This window comes from Zonotrichia leucophrys, chromosome 7 (assembly GCF_028769735.1).
Source record: "Zonotrichia leucophrys gambelii isolate GWCS_2022_RI chromosome 7, RI_Zleu_2.0, whole genome shotgun sequence".
In the NCBI taxonomy this organism is placed as follows: domain Eukaryota; kingdom Metazoa; phylum Chordata; class Aves; order Passeriformes; family Passerellidae; genus Zonotrichia; species Zonotrichia leucophrys.
The window spans coordinates 34,403,002-34,430,093 of NC_088177.1; the positions used below are offsets into that span (position 1 = coordinate 34,403,002).

At 42.3% G+C, this 27,092-nt stretch overlaps 1 protein-coding gene across 1 annotated transcript in view; it reads right to left on the bottom strand.

Moving 5' to 3' along the window:
- Positions 1–4,366: 4,366 nt before the first annotated feature.
- HSPBAP1 (HSPB1 associated protein 1) overlaps positions 4,367–27,092 on the bottom strand; it is a 37,476-nt gene continuing 14,750 nt past the window's right edge. Inside the window, exons 3-8 of the mRNA XM_064719020.1 lie at positions 23,651–23,835; positions 19,743–19,879; positions 16,452–16,623; positions 8,984–9,067; positions 5,916–6,026; positions 4,367–5,703 (exon numbers count right to left, since the gene is read on the bottom strand). Coding sequence (XP_064575090.1) covers positions 5,146–5,703; positions 5,916–6,026; positions 8,984–9,067; positions 16,452–16,623; positions 19,743–19,879; positions 23,651–23,835 — 1,247 coding nt within the window. The 3' untranslated portion in view covers positions 4,367–5,145. The remainder of the gene's footprint in view (positions 5,704–5,915; positions 6,027–8,983; positions 9,068–16,451; positions 16,624–19,742; positions 19,880–23,650; positions 23,836–27,092) is intronic.

The following is a 27,092-nucleotide window of genomic DNA, read 5'->3' on the forward strand; positions in this document are numbered from 1 at the left end:
ACCGAGTTCCTCGTAAGTCACGAGGCTCCTCTGGGGACAGCAATAAGTTGTGTTACAGCCTCACTTGCTCTGCTTTCTTTTTACACAGCACCATCTTTCATTATAATAGTGTTTTTTTCAGCCAGCTTTGTTAGGGCTGCTGCTAATTGGGCTGGATTCATGTGTCCCACCAGGGCATGGGACAAGCCTGGCACTGCTCTGAAGGGACGGGTTTTACTGCCTGATGCTTTCAATGGGCATAGCCCAGGCTCTGGGGAGCAGGAGGAGGGGACATGGCAGGGGTGAGAGAGGAATTCAGGAACAATTTTAACTCTTTAGATGCCCTTGAAGCTCATATATCCTCCCTGATGAAGTGATGCGACAGAGAGTGACTCTACATGATTCAAGTATCTACCAGGGAGATAAAAACCTGTTTTACAATCAACCTTTCTGATCTGGAAAGGTGTGGAGCCACCTTTTTTGCTGTGAAATTGGATTTAGAAGTCCTTCAGTGCTGAAAGTATCAGATTCAGACCTTCACAAAGTGGTTTTCATAGATCATCACAAGGAATGAGAACTCATTGCTGGGAGAATACCACCACAGCTTTGGAAGCAGCAAAATCTGTGCTCTCAAAACCTAGAGCTAGGTTTCACGAAGAATCTATTACAGGTATTGAGCAGGGAGCTGGCTGTGTCTTTTCCATGACACTGCCCTGTAAATAAATGCAAGGACCAGGAGAGCTGTGATGCATGTGAAATTTCGGTGCAAAGAAACACTTCTGGTTTGTGAGACACTTTCACCAGCTCCAGGGCTCCCCAGGTCCCTCAGCACAGGGGCACTGGGAGGTCAGAGAGCTCCAGGGCTTCTGCTTGTGTTCTCTGAGCCTCTGGGAGACTCACAAAGTTGCACAGCATTTGCCACCTCTGTCCCCACTGCCCTACAGTCCCCCCTAGAGCCATGGGGACTGGGGTCCTCCCAAACTGGCTGTTCCAAGGTGACCAGAACTTCCAGCTCCCAGTCACCCCACTAAGGTGGACAAACCCCACTAATTAGATGGAGAAATTAATGTTTAGTGGGAGCATCCACTTGGGATGTCTCCAAAAACACAGCCCTGAAATGTGTGGCTCTTTAATCACAGATGCCATCATCCCACTGCCCCTTCAGCCAGTGTGGCAAAGTGTGTCCCCATCTTGCTGTGCGTCAGAGCTCTCTGTCTGGAGGACAGAATATGGTACAGGAGATCTAGGATCCTTTTCCTTCCCCATCTGGATGAACCAGATGGTAAAATGAGGCCACTTGTTTGCCGAGGTCTTTCCCCATCAGCCATACTGGAAATGTCCCATGGAGGAAACTCCCATGAGTGGAAGCCTGCTCATGCCAAACACCAAAACAGTTCACATTTGCAGCTGAGAAACACAGCAAGGAGCTTACTAGTTGGCAAACAGACTGAATTGTAGCACTACTTTTATTTTAAAGGGCAATTAGCACTGTGGAAGGATTCTCTCTGCCTCTTCAATATGCCATGTTTGTTAGTTAAAAGCTTAATCTATGGTTAATGTTATATGATAACATATGTCACAGCTCTGCAGTTGAGCTGCTTTGTGGCATCAAGAAAACTGAGCCACAGCAGAAGTTCTGGGAGAGGCACATGGGGGCAGTAGCACTGTGAAACCCAGTGGTACCCACAGAAATTTAGTGAGGAGGTTTTCCAGAGAAGACTGAAACTCTGGAAGAGGTGGTTATTTGGGCTTTTCCCTTCCTGCTCACTTGAGAGCTGAGGCTGTCAGACCTGGGTGTGGTTTCTGGTGGTTTCTGCAGATTCCTTTCAATGAGGGTGGTGCTCAGGGCCAGTGAGTGGCAATGCCAGTGAGTCCAGGAGAGAGAACCCCGGCTGGCCCATGAGTCACTCTGCAAACCTGGGACTGGGGCAGGGAACACACAGCGTCTCCACCAGCCAAGAGCAGCCTGGATGTGTGTGGGGAGATGAATGTGCTGGTCCATCCCACTGCTGGGACTGGCCCTGGGCTGGAGCAAAGCTTTAACTTCAAAACTAGACCCTGCAGCATCCATCTCTTACTGTCACTCAGCTACAGCAGAGATGACACAATGTCACCACTGTGACCACCCCAGCAATGGCTCTGGGCTATGATCTCAACTGCTGCTGTGCCCATTGCTCACAGTGAGTGGGAAATGCTCCTTCTTGGGGAGGAAGTTTCTATCAGCAGTTGCAGAGGGCTAGCACTGGGTTCCTGCTCTTCTTGGAGACAGGCTGTCACCAGAGAGATCAGGAATCATTTATTTTTAACGCTATGAATATGTAGAAACTTGTCTGAGCCTCTGCACGCAGCAGCCATGAATTTAGAAGCGGCGTCAGGAATGGTGGCGCTCGGCACGCTGTGAATCGGGTCAGAGCCATAAATTTCTCTTGCTGGTGCACAAGCCATTTGCCATACGTGACTTGCTGAATTTGTGGTCATTTCTCTCTCTGCCCCCGTGTGCAGAGTGTATGGCTGAGATTTTATATTGCACCTCTGAGACACAAAGTCCTTCTGGTGCTTTTGCCTTGCATCCTAAACAGCCTCACTCGCTCTTCTCCCTGTCCCCTTGGCTTAATGGCTTCTGGCCACAGCCTGGCCCTTAAATCATGGCCTGCACCTGGACAGGCATAAACTGTGACTGTCCCCAGACAGAGAGGGTGTGATTGGAGTGGTGAGGGATGTGACTGAACACAGCTCAGCCTTGGGAGAATGCCGCTGCTCCTACACTGAGCCTGAAATGGCTCCTCTGGCACAGGCATGGAATGTGGTCAGGGCAAGTCCTGCAGAGACCCCTGACATGTTCAGTGAGCTTTTCCAAGGACAGTCATTTGGAATACAGAGGGATGAAATGTTCAGTGTGGATTTCGTGGGGTGTGTTAAGATGATCTGTGTGTTGGGAGGCAAGCTTAAGCTAAGAAAGTTCACACTGTGGGGACTGGAAGATGATGCTGCCATCCTCCTCCACTTTACTGCCTGTGCTTCTCCTCCCCCTCCTCTATCTGTTCTAGACATAAAAGATTTTTTATTGCAAGACTATTTTTGCTCAGTGAATTAAAATGAGGCATTTGTAACCCTTCCTTCCCAGCACAACTGCTCCAGAGCTCTCTAGCTGGTCCCAGCCCCTCTGGTCAGCCTGGGAAAGGCAAATCCAGCAGTAGGACATGAGCAGGGTCTTGCTAAACCCAGCTCTGCTGAGATGTGCCTGTGCCTCAAAATGGGTCTGCCCTGTTCCACAGACTGCTCCCTATGAGCCTGGTGAATCACTAAAGGCAGCAGAGGTGACCAAGATGTCTCCTAAGTGATTCCTGACCGAATCCCTTTGTCACAGCAGTGCCACCACACAAACAGGAACTGTATCAACAGGATTGTTTATTAAATTCTGGTCTGGTTGCAGGGGTGCAACCCTGCAGACCCTTTGGTGTAGAAACATGAAACGAGAACAGTGGATTTTCTCTCATTGCTGAGGTGTTACCAGGATCTGAGCCCAATTACCAGGGCAGAGCAGGACTGGGAACTGCCCATTTGTGGGTCAGAGATGGAGCTCGTGTGGCCTCTGCTGCTAACTCACAGCCACGCTTCAAAGCCAGGGTCTCCAGCAAACTACACACACAGCTCTGTTTCCATCAGGGTAAGGTTTCTGTGCTTGTTAAACATGAACCTTTGAGCTTTTTCAACTTATTCCTCTTCCAAGTGTGTTAGGTTTTTGGGGAGATTTTAGAAATGGCAAGGTTCCCTGAATTTCTGATCTACTGGTGCATATCTGAAGCCCTTACCATAATTCATCAGGGCCCTGCCAACAATGCAATCTGAATAAAAGCAGAGAGAAAGCACCTTTGCAATCAGGATTTTTCAACTATAAATTAGTGGAAGGTGATCTTTGTGAAAACAGCACTAGCTTCATGTATTTAGCAGGGAGCACACATCAAGCAAAGGAAATACCAGCTGGAGGGCTGGTGGTGGAAGGTTAAGGCTATGGGAACAGGCTGATGATAGAAACTGGCTTCTTGGTCTCTAGCAGACACAAGCAAAGAGACATTTTAAAAGCAAAGGTTTCACAGGAGCTGTCCCTGAAGCTGTCTCTGGAAACTGCAGTTAGGGAAAATGCCTCTGGTGCCACCACAAACAGAAATCAGAGGAGGTGAGAGCATCCTGGAAGGTGCCAGCAGCTTTCTTCCCAGGTCTGTTCAAGCCTCCATGCATAGATTCAGAGTTAACAAACATCTTGCCAATATTTCATGTTCCCTAAATTTCAATCAGAGAACAACCCAGCTTTTAAAACCAAATCCAAGGATTACTATCCTTTGAAGAAAGGATGATCTTGTACGGCAACCATTTACAACCAAAAGAAAAAAATTAATACATTTTTATTGTTATGGTAAGGAGAAGGACAGAGGTAAAAAGTCACAGCTGTTTTGCTTTGTTTCTTAGGGGATTGTGCACACCTGTCTTTAAATAAATAATAGCAGGAACTTCCCAATGCCCTTACTCTCCTACCTTCAAGTAGCTAAAGGCTACTTTCTTGCTAAGGGCTTTTGTCTCACTCCAACCCAGAGCTCTGTGACAAAACTGAAGTTATTTAGTAGAAGGGAGGAAGTAGATGCATTAGGGAGTGCATTCTCTCTTGGCTGAGGTTTAGGTTTACCTGAATTTATTACTTTTAATGTAATCAACTGATTGCTTATTGCTTATTATTACTTTAAATGTGGTCAAGGACTCCAGTCTACAGTCAGTCGATCTCTCTGCTCCCACCCCTGGTCCCCCTTTGCTGTGACCATGTCCCAGCACTCCCTCTGCTATCCATCATCAAGCCATATTTGTTTTCCAGCTCGGAGCTGTAGAGCACTGTGAAGATCCCACCTGCACAGCACGGTGGGAGTGTGACTGTGTGTGCTCTCTCTTGTTCATAACATTGAGCAGCTCCCTGACTAAACACACCTTTCTCTTCACAGCCATCACTAACCAGCTATTCTTCTTTCAGCTCAACTTCAACCTGCACTTAACCATTAACTGTGTCTATCTGTACCTAAAAATTACTTGAAATGGAACATTCAATTATTACAGATCTTAAACCTGCAGAACAAGGCTGCTGTTTGATTTCTGTTTCAGCAATGATAAAGCACTCCAGCATCACACTCTCATTCTCTCCAACAGCAGCTGAGCCACTAAACTGATGACACGAGGATTAACCAGACAGTCTAACAAGTCATTGGTGGAAAGGGCTGTTTGTGAGGTGCATGGACTGCAGTCTGAATCCATTTGATGTGCAGCTGCCTCACAGTCATTACTCATTAGCAATCTCTTCCTCTTGCACTGTAATTTTCCAAAATGTTCTCCTTCATTTTCATGGAGAAGATCTCTACCATCACTTTCAACTGCAACTGCACCCACCACGCTGGTTTTGTGAGACTGTGGTAAAACCTGAATAAGATGAGGCCCAAAAGGTATTTTCCGCAGCTCTTCTGCTTTGGGTGCAGGAAAGTCACATTTCTGGGTTAGCAATGTGCAGCTCTCTGGTTCACAGCCAGCTTCCCTTCTCTTCCTCTTGCATGAGGTGTTTGTCCTCTGCTTTGCACCACTGCTGCTGGAACGTGCCTGTCCTGACACACTTGTCTCCTGACACTTGAGGTATGCAGACACTGCTTTATTCAGGTACTGAAGATTGATTTCATGGGAGGTTGCCTCAACCTAAGAAAACATCCAGAATACACTCAGTTAAAAGGAGACATGTTTCAATTCAGCCTTGCGTGATTATCTTCCATGAATTACTTTTGCTACATGAAGGGGGATGGAACTTCAAACTCTCTTTCTCAAAGCAGCATAAAGACTCAGGGGGAGCTAAGCAAAATGTCAGTAATTCTTTGTTATTGCTGCTATAATGAGAGCAGTAGAGGGCTTACCTCTGTGGGATTTAGCCAGAGATCTCCATCACTGGGATTTTCTGCTGATTTTATGGCGCATACCAGCATTCGAGTTATTGCCTCCTCTACACGGGCTTCATGATCTGCATCCTGCCTCAAGAGAACAGAAGGTTTTAGGGGATAGATTAGCTCATGGCTCTCTGCAGAAAGCTGAAAGATCTTAGGAAAAACATAGATGGCCTTAGTTTGAAAGCCACACTCATGCATGTGAAGTCAGTGGAAGGTTTCAGACTCTCTTCCTGTGCAAAGCCCCCAAACAGGTGACAGCACAGGCTTTGGTGTGACTGCTCATCTGAATAAGGATTTGCAAAAAATAGTATGTGTATATAATCTTTTCCCTTATTAGTGTTTTGTTAATTGAATCTGGTGCTTGAAATTATAATGCAATATTAGCATTTAATTAATGTGTGCATTTAAACAGCTCTTTAGGACTAGAAGAGCCATAGAAGTACATAGCACATTTTTATATCTACATATTATGTCTAATTTAAGCAATTAAAACACACAAGATGTTATAGCAAGGCAGCAGCTATCTAAGGACTACACAAGCACAAAAGTGAATCTTAAGGAAATTTAGGAAACATTTTATCATGTAACAGCAGCTGACAAACTGCTGCACTTTTGAACATCACCAGAAGGAAAAGCATGTTTGCTCTGAAAACTCTCCTACAAAACTGAAAATTGACTTACTAACTTAATATAGGCTCTTTATTTCAGGCCTTCCTTCATGATCCCCCTTGGACAGCTGGATGCTTGCTAGGTTAGGATAGCAGAAAAAAACTTTATAGGATTTTGGCTTTCTTTCCCATTTGAGTTTCTTGTATGTGGAAGGAATGGTAGACTCTTCAAACAGGATGGTGGTTTTGTTATCTCAATGACAAGTACCTAGAAGTGGATGCATATATTTGATTTAATTGAGATGCTTAGATGTATTAGTTTTGGAGGGAAGATCCAACATGGTCAACCCACAGCCCTGACCAGCCCTGACCCAGATCTAACTGTGGCTCCAGGGAACCTGTCAAGCAAACCACACATCTGGCTAGTATGAGGGCTGAAAGCAGCAATTTTTCCTGGAACCCTAAGCAGAATTTGGGATAGAAGCAGGGGGAAGTGCTCTTGGCATTTTCTGGGTTTGGATGCTAGGCTTTTTAATGGCCTTGTATAAAAAACCACCAAAGTACAGAGTTTGGTATTGACATGTGGAAACTATTTAAGGTGTTGCATTCTTGGTATTCATCCTAGCCTGCAGAACAACAGGGCTGTACTGATTGCATGACAGTATGTTAGAAAGCAAGGAATACTTTTGGGTAGCTCACATCCAGCTGAAAACAAATTAAATTTCTACTCTAGACTCTTGCCAATATAATTAATGGTTTCACTGGGACTGTAATTGTTGGTGTGATTCACATCTGTCAATATGAAAGCAGCTGGTAACAGCTGCGAGCAAGAACTGCTTGGTTTGATAATGCAAATGTTCTCAGAATTGTCTTTTAGAATCCATGTCAGAATTTATTTTATAAATGGAGTGCCCAACACCTCACAAACAATGCTGCATCATCAGCTGCAGGGGTGATTTCTGTAAGGACCTTTCACCTGGGCTGCAATAGCCACATTTGCTCATGGCAGATACTGATATCTGGGGAGGGTGTGTGTCATTTATCAGCTAGATCCAGCAAAGACTCCTCTGCTTATGACACCACACAGCCACTGACTCCTGCTGGCACCAAACAGGATCTTGGTGACTTCTGCAAGACCTTTATGACAGAACAGGATGTAGAGTTTAGCTCCACTTTTCTTTTTCCCCTTGCAACACATAAGAACAGCTAGAAATGCTCAGGCCCCACCCCAGCACCTGGGAGCTACCAGCCAAGCTGATCCCACCACAGCCTGCTCCTCCAGAGGGGGACAACTTGTGAGGCCCAGCTTAGGGACAAGTGTGTGCTGGCATCAGGGCCCTCCCAAGCCCAGGGCACACAGCCAGCTCCTCTGAATTACCTCAAAGGCTCAAATTCAAGGCAGGCTTAAGTGGCTGCTCTACAATAGAATTGGTGCCTTCTCTGGCACTGCAAACAGCCTGCCTGCATTTAGGGCTGTGTGAGAGCCTGGTCTGGGCTGTGGGCCTGCTGTCCTTGCTAAATACACAGGTTTCACCTCAAAAATTTCTCCATGAGGAAAATACCCAAGTGAGTTCCTGTGCTCTGCTTGGTTTGATGTTGGTATGAGAAATGCATCCTCTGGTCTTGGAACAGCAGCTGAAAGCATGTGTTCTTTCCCCTGCAGATTTCCAGTCTAATATAGGTTTTAGAAGTAGGGGAAAAAAAGGCAGTGAGTATTTCAGTGAGGCCATTTCAAAAGGTTTTTTTTTTTTTTAATATTAACCTAGGATTAATAATAAAGTAATGTCAATCAGAAAACCTTCTGGAGTATTGAGATGATCTAGTGGAATATGTCCCTGCTCCTTGTAGAGTGATTGGACTAGACAACCTTTAAAGGTCCCTTCCAACCCAAACTATTCTATGATTTTATAATATCCCTGGAACCATCCCATATATACTGGTTAACATGAGCAAGAAAAATCAAAGCCCAGGGAGAAGAAAATTAATTAAATACATGAGGAAATCCAACTTCAGCCAAAGCAAAACTATCACAGAGGAATGAAAATTCAAAAATCTTCTTCTCCTCCCTTCCTGTTCACATTAATCTGATTTAAATTCTAATTTAGCTTTGCACATAAGCTTGTCCTTGAGGTGAAGTTCCTGGCTTTTTGTTCTCTATTCAGCACAAAGCTGGCTGGCCCTTAAGAAATTAGGCATGAAAATTTAGCTTGTGTTTTATTGTTTACCTGATTGAAGTAAACTTGAAAGGGGATTTCTGCTGAACTGGGGCTTCAGATCTGGAACCTTGAAAGGTTCTTCCAGAAAAAATGTATCCATAAGGGCTCTTCCCTCCCCAGCCTCTGAACACAACACACCCAGTAGGACTGAACCTGGCAGGCAAGGGACAGAAATCCCTTGTGCTACATCCCCAGGACATTAAAAGGAAAATACCAGTTCAATCCAAGAGTTGATGCTGACAGTGACAGGATCAATGGATTCCACATAGTGCCACCAGTGCCTTGGGACAAACAGGACCTGGAAGTGCAGACATTGCATTAGGGAACAAGCAGAAGCCTGAAGAAAGACACAGTTTTTTAATTTAGGTGATGTGGGGTGTAGAGACAGAACTGAGGCAAGGACACAGGTGAGAGGTGATATTTATTTCTCTCTTTTAAAGAGCCTTTTCTCAAGACTTAAATGCCCACGCTATCAATACTATCATGTAAGACATGGACATGATCCAGAACTACCTTTCATCCAAACTCCTTCCCATATAGTCCCAAGCAGGACTATAACCTTTAACTGCTCTGGGTAAGCAAAATACAGTAGTACAGAGGGGGTGCAGCTGGTGCAGCTACATCAGGACTTCAGAGAGAGTTTCAGTCAAGCAGGAATTCTTTTGTAGACTCTCCAACTGAGCAAACTTCCCAGTTCCTGTAGGACTGCCAGCTGGTTTTCCCAAAAAGCAGGCATCCCTCTGCTCATCTAGATGACTAGGTGACAAAATGCAGCTTTAATTCTGGTAAATAATCACCAGTATTAAATGTTTCACTTTTAGTAGACAGGCTTTTAAAAGAAAATGTCATGATTTCTGGGACAATCTAGTTTAGATCAGAGCTTTACAACAATATCAGGATGATAGCTGTGACAGAAAATTGATTCCAACCCATGGTTTTTATGGTACAAGACACTGATGTTGTTTTGATGATAGAGGACAAGCTTTGCAGATTACTGAACATTAGAGTAACATGGAGCTATCAAGGAAAGCATAAAAGATATTTTTTGACAAGTTATAAAAATGGTCAGAGACAGATAAAAATATATACTTCACAATGGGGAAAGTGAAGCAATGATCTGTATCTGAATTGCAGACAGTTCTTTCTCTTGGTAGACACAAATTACTTAGAAGGATGTTCTGCTACCCAGATAGCCCTGTGCTTCATTACATCAAAACATGGCTAATGAGAAAATGTCTGTGGGGCAAACAATGGCACCAGTCCTGCAAACACTTACAGGACACTTGGAACACTCTTATTTTTTGGGCCAGATGACAAAATGTTCTCTACAGGCTTAAATTTAGGTCAAAAAAAAGCACTGGCTCTCCAAAGGTCAAAATCATTTGGAAATTATTCTTTAATCCAGTACAGCATGCAGAACAGAAAAGGAAGTCAGTCAGTGGAGGGTCATTATTTTTAAAATATCACTAATTAGTCCTGACATGTAAGTGTATGAAACCCTACAGACTGCAGCCAAAACATGTTTTCTCTGCAGAACAAGTTTCAGAGTTTTGTTTTTATCAAGGAAACATCCACTTTAAATGAACAGCACAGTTGCATTAGCAGCAGTGGGTTTATCTGTAAGGAAGTGTTTTCCAGTTTCACTGCAAAATCATACAAATCCTCTCCCTCCCCAAATGCTCATCTGCTCTATAGGGGTTCTTACACTGAACTCTGCTACAGACTCTGGGCGCCCTCCAAGTGACTGGGTGGAATGGTGAGCCCTGGCAAACTTTGTGTTACAGCAGAAGAGAGCAGAGCTCCTGTGAGTGGCTGCTGGCACCAGTGGGATCCTTCCTGTGAGCCCTGTGCAGAACAGCGAGCTCCAGCAGGAGGAGGGCAGCAGACACTGGGGAGGTGCTGCACAGGGACCATGTGGTGAGGGAACACGAGCAAGAGACAGACTAAGGGAAATGTATAAATGTTTCAGTAAGAGATGCTGCCTGGAAAACCAAGAAGGAAATTAGACATGGAACGTGCTGGCTCCACATGACTCACATGCAAAATGGAGACAGAATTGCTTCAGAGAGAGCAGGTACAGCCAGAAGGAAAATACAATCCCCACAACTTGTCCTGGGTTTTCAAACCAAAGAGGAGGAACTTGGTCCTTTAGAGACTAATCAGGTTTCCCTTGCCAGCAGGTTAAGGGTAATAACTGCAAAGCTGTGTCTCTGCAGCTGGCACTGTTCGCTGATGCAGTTTCTAGGAGAGTTACAGAGCTGCGACTCAAATAGGCAAGAGGGTCCATAAAGACATTTGCTCTCCCTCCTTCATTGCTGAACAAGCTTATGCTTGTTAAAATTAGGATTTATAGCAACAAGACAATTGAAATTATCAAAAAGCAAAAGGACTAAAACTTTAATAAAGATGAAGAAATGGAAAAAGGTACTTAAAGCCAAAAAATACAGCTGGCAAGAGAGCAGAACTAATAAGACAAAAAAAACCCAAAAAACCCAAAACCCCAATAACCGAGAAAAGAAAGATAGATTTCTTCTACATTTAAAAAATAGTATTCTTCTAGTTTTTCAAATTAGAAGCAAACAGAAGCACAATCAAATGAAAACAAACCAAAAAAAACCACCACCACTGCCTCTAACGATCAATTTCACAATTCAAAAAAGCAGACTTCCATATGTTTATGAATATGGGACACAGATTTAGCTACATTTCTATAGGAAACATAAAAGTAAGCCACAGTGAAGCAACACACACAAATGCAGCAAACATTTTATGGAGAAAATGTAAAGGGCAACAGCAAGACAGAACTACTCCAAGCTAAGAGATAATCTTGTGCTAGCCTGCTTTCCACAGAACTTATCTAACTTCATTCATGCTGGGAAGATACTGATCTAAACAGTAACCAATCAGATAATTTTAATATTTAGGCTAGTGACAGCCAAATATAGCAAATGAAGTTAAAGTAGGACAGAAGTCCCAGAAAAGATAAAATGAGATGCTGTAATGGGAGGAAAGAAACCAAAGGAACAGTTGGGAGAGCAAGTGGAGCAATGCTGAAGACTTGTACAGCACAGAGAACAGAGCAGGTTTGAATTCTCAGTGGACATGATTAACTTGATACAGTGCAAAGGTAGGGCAGAGGTGGAATTGCTTCAAAAAGAGAGCATACCCTGAAGTGAAATATTATACCAAGAAATTTCTGCTCATTAGAAAAAGATATTTAGGTAAATGCACACAAAAAGGAAGCCAGTGTCAAGGGAAGATAAAGACATTGAGCCACGGGGGGACCCAAGGAGATCCCAGAAGTGTTTGCAACCATGGCAATGAAACATAAAATGAAGTAGGTGCAGGCATAGCCAATTGTGTGGGAGCACCACCTGAGGACTGTGTGAGCCCTGCTGCCCCAGCCTGTGCCTCATCCCAGCTGGAGCCTGGCTGTCCTGGTGCTTGGAAGATGCTTCTCACCCTGCCTGCTCCTCCTCCCTCCTGGTTCTTCCTGTGCACTGAAACGGAGCTCCAAGGGTGACTGGGGTCAGAAACACGGGCACAGCCAAGGGAAAGGCACAGCCATGGGGAAAGGCACAGTGAAGAGGAGGAATGGCCCACAGTGACCTAGGTGAGAGAATGAGGGAAGCTCAGGGAAGAGGTGGAGAAGCAGAGTCAGGGAATTGCAGCTTTGACCTTTCATTTTTGAGGGGTTCTCCATAGGGGTTGCAGGTTGAGCAGTGTTTTTACCACCAATCCTATCATAAATTCAGCTCCTGGACTCTTCTGCTTCTTCTGTGATGGAAATCATAGTTGTGGTGTCCTGAGGTTGGGTTGGGCTGTCTGCTTTCTCTATGGGGTGACCTGGGGCCAGCTCTGCAGTCTCCCATGTGAAAACTCTTTATTCGTTCCCCAGAACAGAATTATCAGCCATCTACTATGCATAATGGTGTGGCCGACTCTGAATTCTCTTTTAATAAAATCACTTAAATTCTTCTCCAACAAAAGTAGTTTTTTTACTGTAACCCCTTTTAAAAAGTCTTTTGTATACTTTGAGCAGGAACATTACACTACCTTTGAATTACTGCATTTATTGACTTATTAAAACACTTTTCTTTGGTATCAATTATATTTTTCTTAGCTATCCAGGCTGTGTGTTCTTCTGTTCCTCACTTAAAGCCCAACCTGATGTTCTCACACCCTTTCTTTAAAGGCAGCACACAGGGAAATCCCTCCCTGACTTCATGAAGATTTCTTCTTGCTCAGGGTTAGATTAGAGGTCAGAGGTTTGCCTGCACTGCTGAGAGCTCTGCTGCTGAGCAGGATCCCATGGTGTGTTAGATTCTGCAGCAGAAGCCCAGAAAGAGAAATCCTGCAGCTAAACACAGGAACTGAGTGACAACTGTATTTGTGGCCACATCAATGTGTTTCTTTTAGACTTTGCAGAAGCAGGGGAGGGAAGCTTCTGAGCAGCAGGCCATGGTGAGAACCAGCAAGCAGTAATGTTCATCTTTTTCTAAAATAGTTTTTTTCCATCCAATGACAATATTGTTCAAGGCCAGAGGGAGGGCACCCTTCTCAGACCCAATGTGCCTCTTGGCTACCTCAGTCAGGCCTTTCCCTGCACTTCTGCCCTGCAGCTGCTCTGGCCTCAGGCTGCACTGGGGCACAGGGCCAGGCCCAGGGCAGGCAAGCTCTGCCTCAGCAGCACCTGCCTGGGGTAGCAAGGGGGGAATGGGATTGCTCACAGGGGCACAGAGGGGCAGCTGCTTGCTCTCCATCCCTTCAGATAAACCCAGATCACTTCGTAGTCTCCCTACCATTGTCTGGTTATGTGGATATGGATTAACAGGGAGATGGATTAAGAGCAATTACATTAGTGAGCAGGAAGGAAGCCAGAAGTCAGTGAGAAGTGGGGCAGAGGAAAGAATGATCAATGATTTTATCCTTGTACAGCACCTCAGTTTTTGTAGCTTTTTCAGGTGGTATTCATCGTTCCTATTTTTAATCATCAAAAAAGTTAAGCATCTATGTGCATAGGCTCCTTCTACAGCCTGTGCTGAAGGACAAGGTGGGATCAATGTTCCTGCAGGATTGTAATTATGTAAGACAGGAAGGATGAACCACTTTGTTGAGGTGCCAGGTGCCACTGATGGCATATAGGACACCTGTCCTGAATGGGATTTAAGCTGAGGGTGACAGATCCCTAACTCTCTTAATACTTGTCCCAGAGCATGGGTAGAAGATACAAGAACAGATGTGTTTTGTCCCATTTCTGGTCTTTTAGGGAGCATTTGTATATTTGAGAAAAAAATCAGGGCGTTACTAGAAATGCTGCTCCATACTTAATCCTCAGCTTTGCAACCATCACAGAGGTGACCAGGTCCAAGCATTTATAAGGACCCCCTACATTTCTGTAACACAACTGGAGCTTGTAACTCCATGGATATAGTGGATATAGTCATGTACTGCTGCAAGCCCTTCCACTACTCAGCTGCCTGTTTGAGTAAGCTTGACATCTAAATGTTTCCATCATTTGTTTCAGAACAGATCACTAATGTAAAACCAGAAGTTATGTCTGTTGAAATGCAGCTGACAGCCAGTGGTCAGGTACAGGATGAAACCTTATAAAACCTTAATTCTCAATCAGCTACCAAAATTCATAATAGAGGTCCAGCTTTGAATAATACAGTGCAAGGGCACAAAGGATCTAACTGACTGTACACTCTGTGCACTGGCACAATGTTACATGAAGGAATTCTGCTTTCAGGCAGAAAAATGGCTGGTGGCAAACATTGACCAGAAGGTGGCATTAGACACATTAAGTTTTTGATATTCAAAGCTGCACTCACTCTACATGCAGCTGCTCTCCTGAATACCTAAGAACACCTTTGTCTTCGTTTTTTCAGCCTTTTATTGTTACAATAATCCAAAATGTTCTGCATACCCTCTGGGAATGAGTCGAGATGCTACATTTTATCACAAAATAAAGATGCCTACAAATTCTCCAGTAATTGGGCTAATTCTATGTGAAAACCACTGTTAAACACATATCAAGACATTATTTAGGAATTCTCTCCCTTGTTAAAAAAGGAGTTCTTCTAGGTCATTCCTTTCCATCAAATGGCTGCAGCTCCCAACCATCTGCCCTGAAAGCTCCTGGATGAGATGCTGGCAAGCACCACACAAAAAGCACGGATGAAATGGACAAAGGCAATACCTCACTGCTCCATCATTGCTGCTACATCACTTTCCCCCCCAGGAAATCCAAACAGTATTTTGTTCATGGCAATGCAGACAAATTCTATTACTGAGCTGGCTCAAGATCTTTATTCCTAGCAAGATTAATTCGTAATTGCTTTAAGCCTAATTAAAATTAAGACCATATTAAAGGTTCACTAGTGCACTTGATCATTGCAAAGGAGATTATAAATTCAAATAGTATTGGGGATCAGGGATAACGCAGTGCTGAATGGATGTGGCATTTTTATCAATAGTAAAAATTTGTTCTTTGTGCTTTAAATTACTGACTGCTGCAACCTTACAAAGTGCTGAATGTGAAACTAATGATTTACTTTAGGAGTATGAGTATGAGCTGATGTAGTGCAAACAGTAAAGGCTGATCATAGATTCCCCATTTGCATCTGTACCAACTGCAGAGCATACACTTCCAGTTGAAGGGTATCATCCTTTTGTTGGAAGCTACTATCCTGCCCCACTCTGCCTCCTTAGAATTAACTTAATTAGCAAAAATCCATTCTTTAAATTGTTGAAGACAGCTGGGTTTGCCAGTTAGGGACAGGGGAATGCTCATACAAGTTGTTGAGCTGGCAGGTCAAAAGAGGTGACAATATCTGGTAGGAGAATGGCAAAAGGGTTCCAGCAGCAGCAACTCCACTGTCTGAGCAATGACCATTGCAAAATTCCTTTGGAAGGGCCTGACAGTTTGAGATGCACAGCAGTGCCTTAGCAGGACATGCACGGCTGAACAAATGAAAAAGGGTAATTCAGACTCCAAATACAGACCTTGCTGATTAAATAAAGAAGGACACTATTTACAGCAGGAGACTGGGAATCAAGAGTCCTGAGCCCTACTCTCACACTGCTGCTGCCTGCCTGTGTGACTGTAGGCCAGGCACTTACAGCTGAACCTTCTCAGTAAAGCAGGATTAAAAACATCCTCACAGCCCTGGAAAGCACCATGAAACCTGTGAATGGTGTGCACTCTAAAAGCAAGTATCATCATTAAAGTATTTATTAAAGCAACAGGTGAAGGCTATTCACTACCAAAATATGAGTTCCTTTGCTACCTCTATATACTCATTAACCAAATGCATTTTATGGAACATACTGCTGTCATGAGTAGTAGACAGGTCAGAGTTCAAGAAAGTTCTGAAGCAGACAAATTTGAGGTGGCTGCAAGACAGGTGGTTGTATGGAATCAGGCAGCTGATTGAACTCTGATCTATGAATCAGACAGCTGATTGATAGCTCTCCAAATGTCTGCAGCTTTTGTACTAAAAACTCGAAGCAAACAACTGTCAGCGAAGAAAGTTTCTATGCTGAGAGAAATCTGTAAGGTCTGAATGTGGAGTGGAGGAAGAAGGAAGTTCCACAGTCAATTTGTTAAGGTTTCCTAGCCCTTAATTAGGCAGTTAAATAGCATATTAAGTAATGTGAAGCTTGTATGTAAGTGGTACCTGTCCTGGACTGAGGGTAACAACATGGGCTGTTGAGTTCCTGAACTCGGGAAAGCGTTTCAGATCAGGGTTGGCAATGTTGACTTTGCTGAATATGCTGGATTCCTCATAAGGGATCCTGGTAGGATAAAGGAAACTGGTGTCACCAGGTGGGAAGAGGTGCCATCTCTTCCTGAAAATAGAGAGAAGACAAAAATGTATTCAGTGCGTGTCACTTGCAGCAAAGAATTAAAGGCAGTAGCAAGGTTTTCAATAAAACATAAATCTGCCTCGCTGTGTGAATCTCCTACGCAGTGAGAACACAGCCAGTGCTTACAGGCTGTCTCCTGAAAGTGTTTTTAAAATATTCTACTTTTTAATTTTTTAACTGAGAAGATTTACAGCTTCTCACCAATCATTTTTAAAGGCAGATAAAATTTAAAAAACCTCTCCCGTCTCGTTTCTTCTTCCTCTTTTTTACATGCAGCATTTACAGATGCTCAGAGCATTAAAAATTGCTCTATAAACTAGAAGAAATAGTTTTGTTACAGACAATGTATTTTTGTTCACTGAATGAAAAGCTTTCAAAATCTGTATTTGTTTTGAAAGGAGGGCATTGTGTGTTTAAGATGGCAACAGTAAAAGGGTGTAGACATTATCTTCTGTTTCCTTACATGGCTGTTAGTCATGAACCCCTCATTCTTAAAAATCACCTTGATGTTTCTATGTCAAAGATGGAATGAATAAAAACCAGATACATCCATAGACATAAGTATCCTTAAACACCTGTATTTTTTTGTGTTATCAGTCTCACATGAGGAAAATGTGGCTGGTTGTGCATTTAAGAACTTACTGGTGTGACTAAATGCCAGGTGGAGCAGGACGGGGTTGTTCTGCTCATGAGAGCACTCATGTGCCACGTTGCTCCTACATGCCCAAAGAAGCACAGGAAGGCACCACAGTGCAAAGGCCAAGCAGAGCTGGGACCACACTTTGTCCTCAGGAGCTAATGTCTCTATTTCACTTACATAGACCAGATCAAAGAGAAAAAAAAGAATATGCCAGAACTGGTGGTGCCAGTTTTATGGGCATCATAAATTAAATATCTTAGCAGGTACATATGGTATTTAAAAATAGAAGTTTTAAATGGCAGTACTTTAGGTGATAGAAATAACCAGAAGGAATACACAAAGAGAATTTATTACATTTAAGAGGTGCTAGACAAACAGTGCAACATGACCAATACACTAAGCAATGGAAAAGTAAAGACAGCACTTTACAGCACAGCTGGAGCCCTTGTGTAGCTCTTCTCTTTTGTTTTGGACTCTACAAAGGGCTTTTCTTTGTTTCCTTTCCCTTGGCACTCACTTCTTGAATTTTGTCTACTGCTTCTGGTTGTCAGTTCTAAGTCACAGATCTGAAAATGGGCGCAAAGCAACCAAATGGCACGAAACCAAAAGGGACAGGAACAGAAGAGATAGTCAGAAACTACAGAGACCAGCACAGATGCAAGTGCCATAGGCTGCTGATATTTCTTGGTAATTACCAAAGCAACTGCTGGATGCAAGCATAAAACCACTTCTCCTGAAACTCAAGCCTTATTGCAACTTTATTTTGCCCTCCAAGCTAGATCCTCTGAGGGGCAGAGAATGACTAGGTTAGGAGGCTCAGGGTTAATCCTGCAGGCTCACGGCAAAGCAATATCATAAAGCAAAAAATTAAGAAGCCTAAGGGATGCAAGGAGGAAATTCAAGATAGCAACAAAGGGCTAAGGAGCTGTCCCTGGCTTCCCTGCAAAGGCAAATCTATTTAAGTTTAGCGTAAGCTTATATTCTGGTACAAAGCCTGTCTTGTCTGTGAGTCTCAAAAGGGAATCTTTCTGCTCTGAAGAAGCACAGGATTCACAAGCTTGTGGAAGTTTGCAATCTATTTACAGGCTTTGTTCTGAAGAGAAAACAACTTTGTCTTTTCAGGCTGTGTAAGGGCTTTGGATTTCTTTCCCTGAGAGGAAAAAGGATTTTGGTCTACTTGAGGGGGAGGAAGTGCCTTGGGAAGGTGGACAGAATTGCTGCATGATGCTGGAACTCTGGCTTGAGTTCAACATCTGAAGGTACAGATCAAAGAGGCTTGGCAGGTATTGTGTCTGCTACATCACTGTACTTATTTAGTACACCCAGTATTTAAGTGGATCCTTAGAAGATTATGGCATTTAAGTCTCATGGTTTTCATTGAGATTTCTGGCTCCTGAATACACTAAAGTGTCTGGACTTCAATGCACAAGTGATCTGAAGTCTACAGGATTGGCTGCAGCACAGCAGTGCTGAGGGAGGCTTCTAGAATGTCTCTGCTGCACATCCACCCAAGGACCTCAAGGCTGTTTGCAAACATGAATGAAAATCCTACACAGAGTTACCCTTCTTAGGGATAAGATGATGACAAATTCATTTACCCCAGTCCTTAAAGCCAGTCAGCATGTGATGCTGCCCAGCTAAAAGGCAACACACTTGACTTCCAATCCTGCACCTTAATCACACCACCACCACCACCACCACCACCACCACCACCACAGTCTTACTGTTCTATAAAATGGCAGAGTAATTATTCCCATTGAAAAACCCCTAGCAAATTTCTCCTTCCACTCTATACTATCCAACATAGAAATTGTTTTCAACTTGTTCTGTTACTCTAGGACTACTCTAGCAATAATAGATAACAACCCAAAACCAAAAAAAACCCCACCAACCCTGAAGCCAATATGTAAGGAAAAGAGAAAAAAAAAAGAATGCGAAAAGAAAACAAAGACAGCATGCAAACAGGCAGAAAGATACAGCAACAGCTACATGCTCCCAAATGAGTTTGGAGCCTCAAATGTCCCTTTCAACTTTGCTCACAGCTGGCTGCTCCCATCCTGATGGTCCCCTTTTAAATTAACTCTAGCAGGCTATTAGAGGCTCTTGCACAGACAATATTGTAAAAGTCTAAAGTAGTTTATTTCTATTTTGTTTGGGGTTTTTTATTTTTAACTCTTTTATCTCCTAATTCCAAATTCCTGAATTCATAACTACTAGGCAAATGCAAGTGTTTATAATTGGACCATATTACACACAGACTAGAAAATAAAATTGTGTCAACTCCAGAATGCCCTGAAGTTCTGCCATTTCCTGTAGAACAGTTATGATGCTCTTCAATCATTGAGAACTCAGAAAACTGAAATAATCAGGACCTAGAAATAATACTAAAAAGAGTCCAAAACTAACTTTATGCACAGTATAGCTCTCCCCTGTGTTTACTGTAGGTATGTGCACTTGTTACCTTCCTTGTACTTGCAACACTAAGTTGCAGCCGTAGGAGTCCAAATGGCAGGGGGTGTTTGCTCCTTCAGAACCAATCCACAGTGTGCTCTCTTTTCCACTTCTTCCAGGAAAACCAAAGTCAGACCACCTTACATCCTGCAGCAACAAAAAGGTTTATTTATGTAAGCTGTTGAACTGATTGACATCCTGTCCTTAGTTCTGAGAGTCTCCTGTCTTCTCCTTCCATTGCTCATCACTCTTTAGCCACTGCAGCTGTTTTTCCCTGGTTGGGTTCTGGAGCATGCACAGTCTGTTCCCCTTCCTCCAAAATTCTCATCCTCACCTTTCATATCATTCAAGTTACTCCTTTGCTCTACAGAAGGGCTGCCCAAATTCTCATGGCCACATGGGGCTTCTTTTTCTTTTCAAACACTCTTTTTTATCTTTCTCCACCCTTAACCATCCACCCAAGATCAGGATTGCTTTTAGAAAAATTCTTATGTATGGCATTTAAAAAGATAATGAAAGGAAAGAAGGAAAGAAAAATCCCTATTCCCTTTCCAAACAATTGATAATCTACGTGGAATTTTTGCTCTCTCCTTGCTCCTATTTCAGCTTTCTCCATGTAGTCTGGGAACACAGACTTTACCCCATCTGTGACCCAGTGTTATGCCAGGTTAAGTTTCTTATTATTTAATGGACACAATTGCAACTGCAGAGGCAGTGAACTTAAAACAACTTGATGACAGGGTAAGAAAGGGCAGAACAGGTGTACTCGTATTATGAACACAGTGCTGGATCTTTCCAGTCTGTTGATCCTCCCACAGGCATCCCTTGGGGCTGGCAGTTGGAAAGAGACACAGTGAGGCATTTTTCAGACAATGCAGGGGGTTTGCAGAATGGTTCTGTGTAGCTTGGATAAAGCTTTCCCATGTATCTACAGCTCTCCCTGCCACCTGCAGGGTCTGATCATTTGTTTATTGGAAAGCACTTGAGGAATACTGGCCAGAGATACCTGCACCTTTTGGCTGGAGCCCCAGACTGAGCCTTAGGAAACAGAGATTAAATTTCTGGCTTCCTGATGGTCTTGGGCAAATCGCTTCATCTCTGAGTTTTATTTTTCCCATCTTGAAAAGGAAGATAATGGTATTTGTTCCATTTCAGTAAAGCACTTTGGGGTCATTCACATCACCTAACTTTAGGAACCTAATTTAATCTTGGCTCCTGCTCTAGTCAAAGCACTCTCAATCAAGCCTTGGAAAAGCCTCTCTCTTTCTGCTGTCTATAAAGAGAAAATAGGAGTCTAGGAGTCCTAATTTAAGTATGTAAGCTTGCTGCTTGCAGACAGGTGGATGACTATCCTTTTTTAAGATCTATGGATGAGCAAAACGACAGCTAGACATGATCAGGATGACTTCACCACGACTCTGCATCAGGAGACCCTCAAAGTGAGCGATAGCCTTCCCAAAAATTAGGTGTTGCTAAAGATTCTGAATTTCAGAGTTATTGATTTTAAAGGTATCATTTGAAAAAAATGCAGAAGTGTAATATAAACATTTGTCAAAGGCAGCAAAAGATCAAAAAGAAAAAGTTGCCTCTATAGATTTCAGCAGGCATAAAATTTGAAATTCAATACAACTATTTCAGTGAAAAAGTTAAGCGTAGCACCATTTCTACACTTTAATCTCACACCTAAATAGTTTTTATATTTTGTTACAATTTAAGTGAAAAGAAAGCACACATAATCAATATCAGATTTAAAAGAACTTTTTGAAAATGCTCCTGCTGTAGTAAATAGTTGAAGCGATTATGGGTAAAATAGTTTTTAACCAATGAACTGAAAAGGAACTGGTAGTATTACTGAAATCTTGTCACACTGGGTTCCTTTTCTACAATAAAAAGCCACAGTAAGAAGAAATGCACTAAAAGGTGTTCCAACCATAACAGATGGCACATTACTTGTGATATATATTTATTTCATTTGCTGCTTATAATGAAGTTAATCTGTACCCGTATGTCACTTTAAAAGGTCTCATTTCTATTTAAACTTCATGCATGTATCTTGCTCCTGATTTATATCTCAAATTCTGTAATGAAATATCAACTGAACAAAAAATGTAAGATGCTAGATATTGCTCATAGATTAGAATAATGGAATCATTACCTTAGCCCACACAACTGTAAATGATAAACAGTGCAATCTAAATTTCAAACAACTTCTAAATGGCCCTATTAATCACTATAAATAACAGTGCAGTTGGCCTTCTTTTCCCCTTCAAATACCCTCACGTAAATCTAAATAAAATCTAGAAGGAAAAAAATGAGTTATCATCAAATTCACACAAGAATTTCCACAAAGAACTCCTTTGGCTGGTATAAATTGTGTAGCAGTGTTTCAAAAGCCATGTGAGTGTGGAACTGATGGATGCATTTCTCTCCCATGCCTGTGAAAATGGCAGATGACACACACCATATTTGCTTGCATAACACCACCAAGTCTTTCCTTCCCAGACTCTACTTCTCAAAAAAATCCATGGCATAACCATTACGTGTGTCTGTTCTAAAATTGCAGTACAATCTGTTGTGTGTTAGGTCAGGTGATCAGGTTGTGGCATGGCACCTGCACAGAAATGCAACTCCTGGAGCCTCAACTTTGTTCTTGAATGGGGGCAAGGGAAAGAAAAAAGTGGAAAAATTGTTGTTTCCTTCAAGTGTGAAGGAAGCAGAAGGATATTCAGGACTTCAGAGCTGCTATTGGCCTGTGCTGGAAGACACATGGAAATGGTGTCTGTGGAGGCAGAAGAAGAGAAGACCAAGGCAGGACCACAGAGAAAGTTATGCAAAGATCTGGGGAAGCCTGAAACATCCCTGGAGCTCCCAGTTTAGTTCAGACAACACAAACCAGCCCAATGTTATGTGATGCTGGTTATGTTTCAGTGTGCTCAGGAAGGGAAGGGGAGAAAGAAAGGTAAGATGATCTCTGTGCCCAATCCTTACCTTCCGGCCCAATGGAAAGTTGGAAAAGTCTGAAAGTCTGAAAAAAGACTGATCACTGAAAAACATCAGTTTTACTGGCACAAAAGAATAAAATACATATGAGGAACATGGGAAATGCTTTCTGAGGAAATAATTAATTTGAGGGGGCTTATCAGTTCATATTCATTGTCACCCCAGCGATACAGTGATTTTACAGGGAATTATGATTCCATTTTCCCCTTTCAAAGTATAGAAATGAATAAGGCTTTACTTACTCTTTATATCTTTTGAAGAAGTATACCTTTTGTGTAGCTGTACTTAATTTTGCCCTCTTACAATTTGCTAGGAGAAGTAGCAGGAATGTAGATGAAGCAAGACATTGAAATAGGAGATAGGCACAGAGAAAATAAAAGGAAATACCTTGGGTAGCTGTGTCCTACTGTGTATGGTAATTGCATACTTCCATGGACAGGTTACTTCCTGTATTTTACTGCCTCCACAGAATCTCTCCTCCTCACAAACAGTTAATCTAATTATATTAAGGAAAGGAGCTAAGCTACTTAAGAAAATGAGCCACAAGGCAAAACATGGAGCAAAGCCATGTTACAGCCTTGTTACTACAATGAAATACATGCCATCAATCCTCCCTCCTGAGTGGAGCTGTTCATTTGGGCACCATTTGGGTGTAAGGTGGATCTGGCCTAAATGGGAAGAGAGTGATGCCAGGCTGGTAATTATTTTTTGTCACTTGGGGTGGTGTTTCTAAATTTATAAGGAGACTCAGAACTTTGATGGCTGCCACTTGGCAGATTTCAGTTTGCCTGAGAGCTAATACCTTTTATTTCAGAATTTTAAAATAAGTGGCCAAAGGAGCAGAGAGGGATAGCAAGAGAAGCTACATTAGATAATTTGCAATGGTTCAACTAGGAAGAGATAATATTAATGTTTTACCTGGAAAATTTCTGGCTTGTCTTCAAATATCCTGGCAATGTACTTGTAGTCAGCATAAGCCCAGTATTTGGAGTAATCGTAACAACTGAATGGTCCAGAGAGACAAGAAGGCTGCCCACAACTCCAAGTCAAAAACTCCTCAAGTGTAGCTTCCACATAGCTACAACTGGTTTCAAACTGGGGAACTAGAGCAACAAAAGAAAAATCAAATATTACGTGAGCATTGAGCACAGAACCAGTAAAAATAATACAGGTTCTCTCAGCTATGGTTAAATGGAACATCAGATACAAATCTGACTAGGTAGCCTGACTCTGGTCAATAAAATGGTTCTCATGACCTAACTCATAAGTAAAGTGTGAGACTATTGCTTTTTCATTAAGGTTTAATTGAATGGCTCTTACCTTGAACTTGCTGTGAGACAAAAACAGACCAACAGTTAGTGTTGTTCTTCAGCACAGTAACTCAATAACACACCCAAGTTCACTAAAGAGCTTTGCTTCATCTCCCTTCCTAAGTGTGAGGTGCAAATGTGCACATCAAGTATTTCTGTATGCTTTATTTTGTCTCCATAGATTTATGCAGATGGACATGCTCATCTTACCCTTTCCCTGAAGCAATGACCAAGCCAGAGTGGTCATGCATAGAAAGTGAGGTATGGAGCCACACACATGCTGCCAATGATCCATCTAAAATGCTGTGTGCCCTTATTTTTCATTTGGGGCTGACAAAAGCATATTGCAGTGTTCCTTGGCAGGCACAGAAAGTGTTTACCAGCAGGGTTTTGCTCCCAGCATGCTTTGGTCAGGCTGACTGATACAGCCTTTCAGCTCAAGGTCAGGTCACTTGGAAGGCCTGTAAGGTACCCACATCACAGAATATTTTAATTGCAGTTCATCACAGATCTTCATTTCCTGCCACCACTAATTGTGCCATCTTCAAAGAGACTTATCCAGTGTTAAAAAAAATATTACTTTACTATAACTACTACTGAGGAAAAATTACTGCAGCCTGCATGAATGACAATGACAGAGCTGCAATTTAATCTTGTGTAACTTGCAGAGAGCTGCACAGAAATGGGATCCTTTCACTGCTGTGCAGCAGCAGCTCTTGGTTCTTAACCACTTTCATTTCGTTACTGCAGCAGTTCTCACAGAGTCTCATACAGCTTTTACAAACCTTTATCACTATTATTTTCCATTGTAGTAGCATAGGTAGTGGTTTCCTTCCCACTACTATAAAATCATTACCTAGAAGTGTCAGTGGATGGGCTCCCTACCTAACGACTGCATACAAGACATATAAATCACTTGCAAGTCACAAAATCACAACCCAAACCCTCTGTATTGGATCCCATATCTGTGTTGCAGTCCCTCTCCCGATACCCAGGTTTTAATGCAATGTTTATCATTTTACTATAAGGTGTCTGACAGAAAGATTAGACAAAAGAGGCACTACTGAGGGTGCCTCAATATCTGTATTACTTTCATGAGAAAAAAAGAGGACACTTTTTCATTTCATGACACTCTTAGGACACTGCATATTTTCCAAGATAACTCAGAAGCAAATGTTTTAAAGGCAAGAAATATGCTCTTTCTACCTCACAGCATATTTCACTCTCAGTTTCATTTAAAAAAAATCCAACTATGAAAGGCAAGACTATCTTGTAGAATACAATCTCCTCAGGGCAGGGTTCTTGGTTTGATTGATACCTTATTCAGTACCAAGGTGTGGGTGGTTATGGAAAAATAAATAGTAATAAAAAACACATTTGGGCAATCTAGACAGTTTGCTTAGATGGGTTTGTAGGTTGTAGGCTGCAACAAGGGTGAAAATGTTAGCAATGAGCAACAGAAAGCAACAACATTATTAACCAGTTTGCTAATACTTAATGATTTAAGCTGAGGGTGTTTTGTAATTGACAAATTGCAGATTAAGCCATGCAAGTCTAAAGTAGGCTGCCAGTTCTGTCTGATGACATGGCACTTGAAGGCATAACAGTCCTCCTCTTTCCTGTAATACCACAAATGGAAATTGGAGGGAAGGAGAGAAGGAAAAAGTGGGTTTTAGAGAAGCAGCTCTCCTCCTTAGTTAAGGTTTGGTTCTGACAGTTGCCAACATCTGTTCTTCTCAGTGTGTTTGCAATGTGTACTAAGGAAAATGTAGACAAAAAAGGTGTAATAGCCTTAGAAAACACCTAAAACTCCATTGAGAATGCAAGTGAAATATCTTCTCCTTTTTTAAAGAAAATCAAACCCCTATTCACAGCTGCTGGGGAATTAAATAATCCAAGCAAGGAATAGCCACTTCATACTAAAACAAAGCACAGGCATACTCACAAACAAAAGAACCTGGCCATGCACATCCAAGTCCAATAACCACTTCATATCTCAGCTTTATGCAACATTTAATCAGTGTACACTATTTGTACTGTATTTCAGCCTCCTATTCAGCTACTATTTCTGCAGCCACCTTTGCAATCTCCTGCTATAACAAACCTCAGAGATCTCAATTCTTTTGCCATCCTTAGTGATAAAACCTCTTGGCAAGATGGTCAAGTTGCAGCCCTTTCCCATCCAACTGCACATCTGACAGCATCAGCTCTATCCAGCGTCAGTGAGAGAAACATCCTCCAGAGATCCTGTGACTCAGAAACTGATTAGCATGGCAGCTTCTTGTTCTCTCTGGCTTCTTCACAGTAAACTCATTGTTGATTCATTTTACTATGCAACCACCAAAAACGGTCAAAACAAGAAATGGCTGCATACAGAAGTCAGTTCTGTGTAAGTTTTCTTCTTACTTTGTGCTGGTGTGCTCCAGGTAGCCATCAGACACAATGGCAGTAATGCCACATTTTCTCTGTCAGAAGCAAAGCTTCTGAAGCTTTGGTCTATCCCTTATCCCACATCAGAAAAATAAATCTTTTAGTGTGGCTGGAACCAGATGGGTAGGGATTTCCTGATTAATAGCATCTTCACTGTTCTTGTAATGAACTCTGGTACTGTCTTTGAAGGCATCTTTTGTCAATGCTTAGTCCTCTGATTGTAGTTTTTTTCCTTTCTTATGGACACAAACTGTTTAACTTGTGTAATCAGACAGAATACTATAAAAAACACACTTAGGTACAAATAATATATACAAAAAATACTGCTAGCTGTCACATTTTTCCATATTTCAAATGTGCCATCCACATTGGTATGCTTCAGAGGTTACAAACTAGTAAAAAAAGCAAATATAAAATCCTTGCAACTCCCACCAAGTTGCCCCATTTGCAATTCTCACTTTTGTACATTAAGGAATCTTCAGCTTGGAAAACCCATCCAGATGCAGATGTGGCACTAAAGAAAGATGAGGAATTGCTGTAGTAAGAGATCTCCATGAATTTTGAGTTTTCCAGATGAACCTCACTTAAATAACCTCAGAAATTCTGAAGCTGCCATTTCA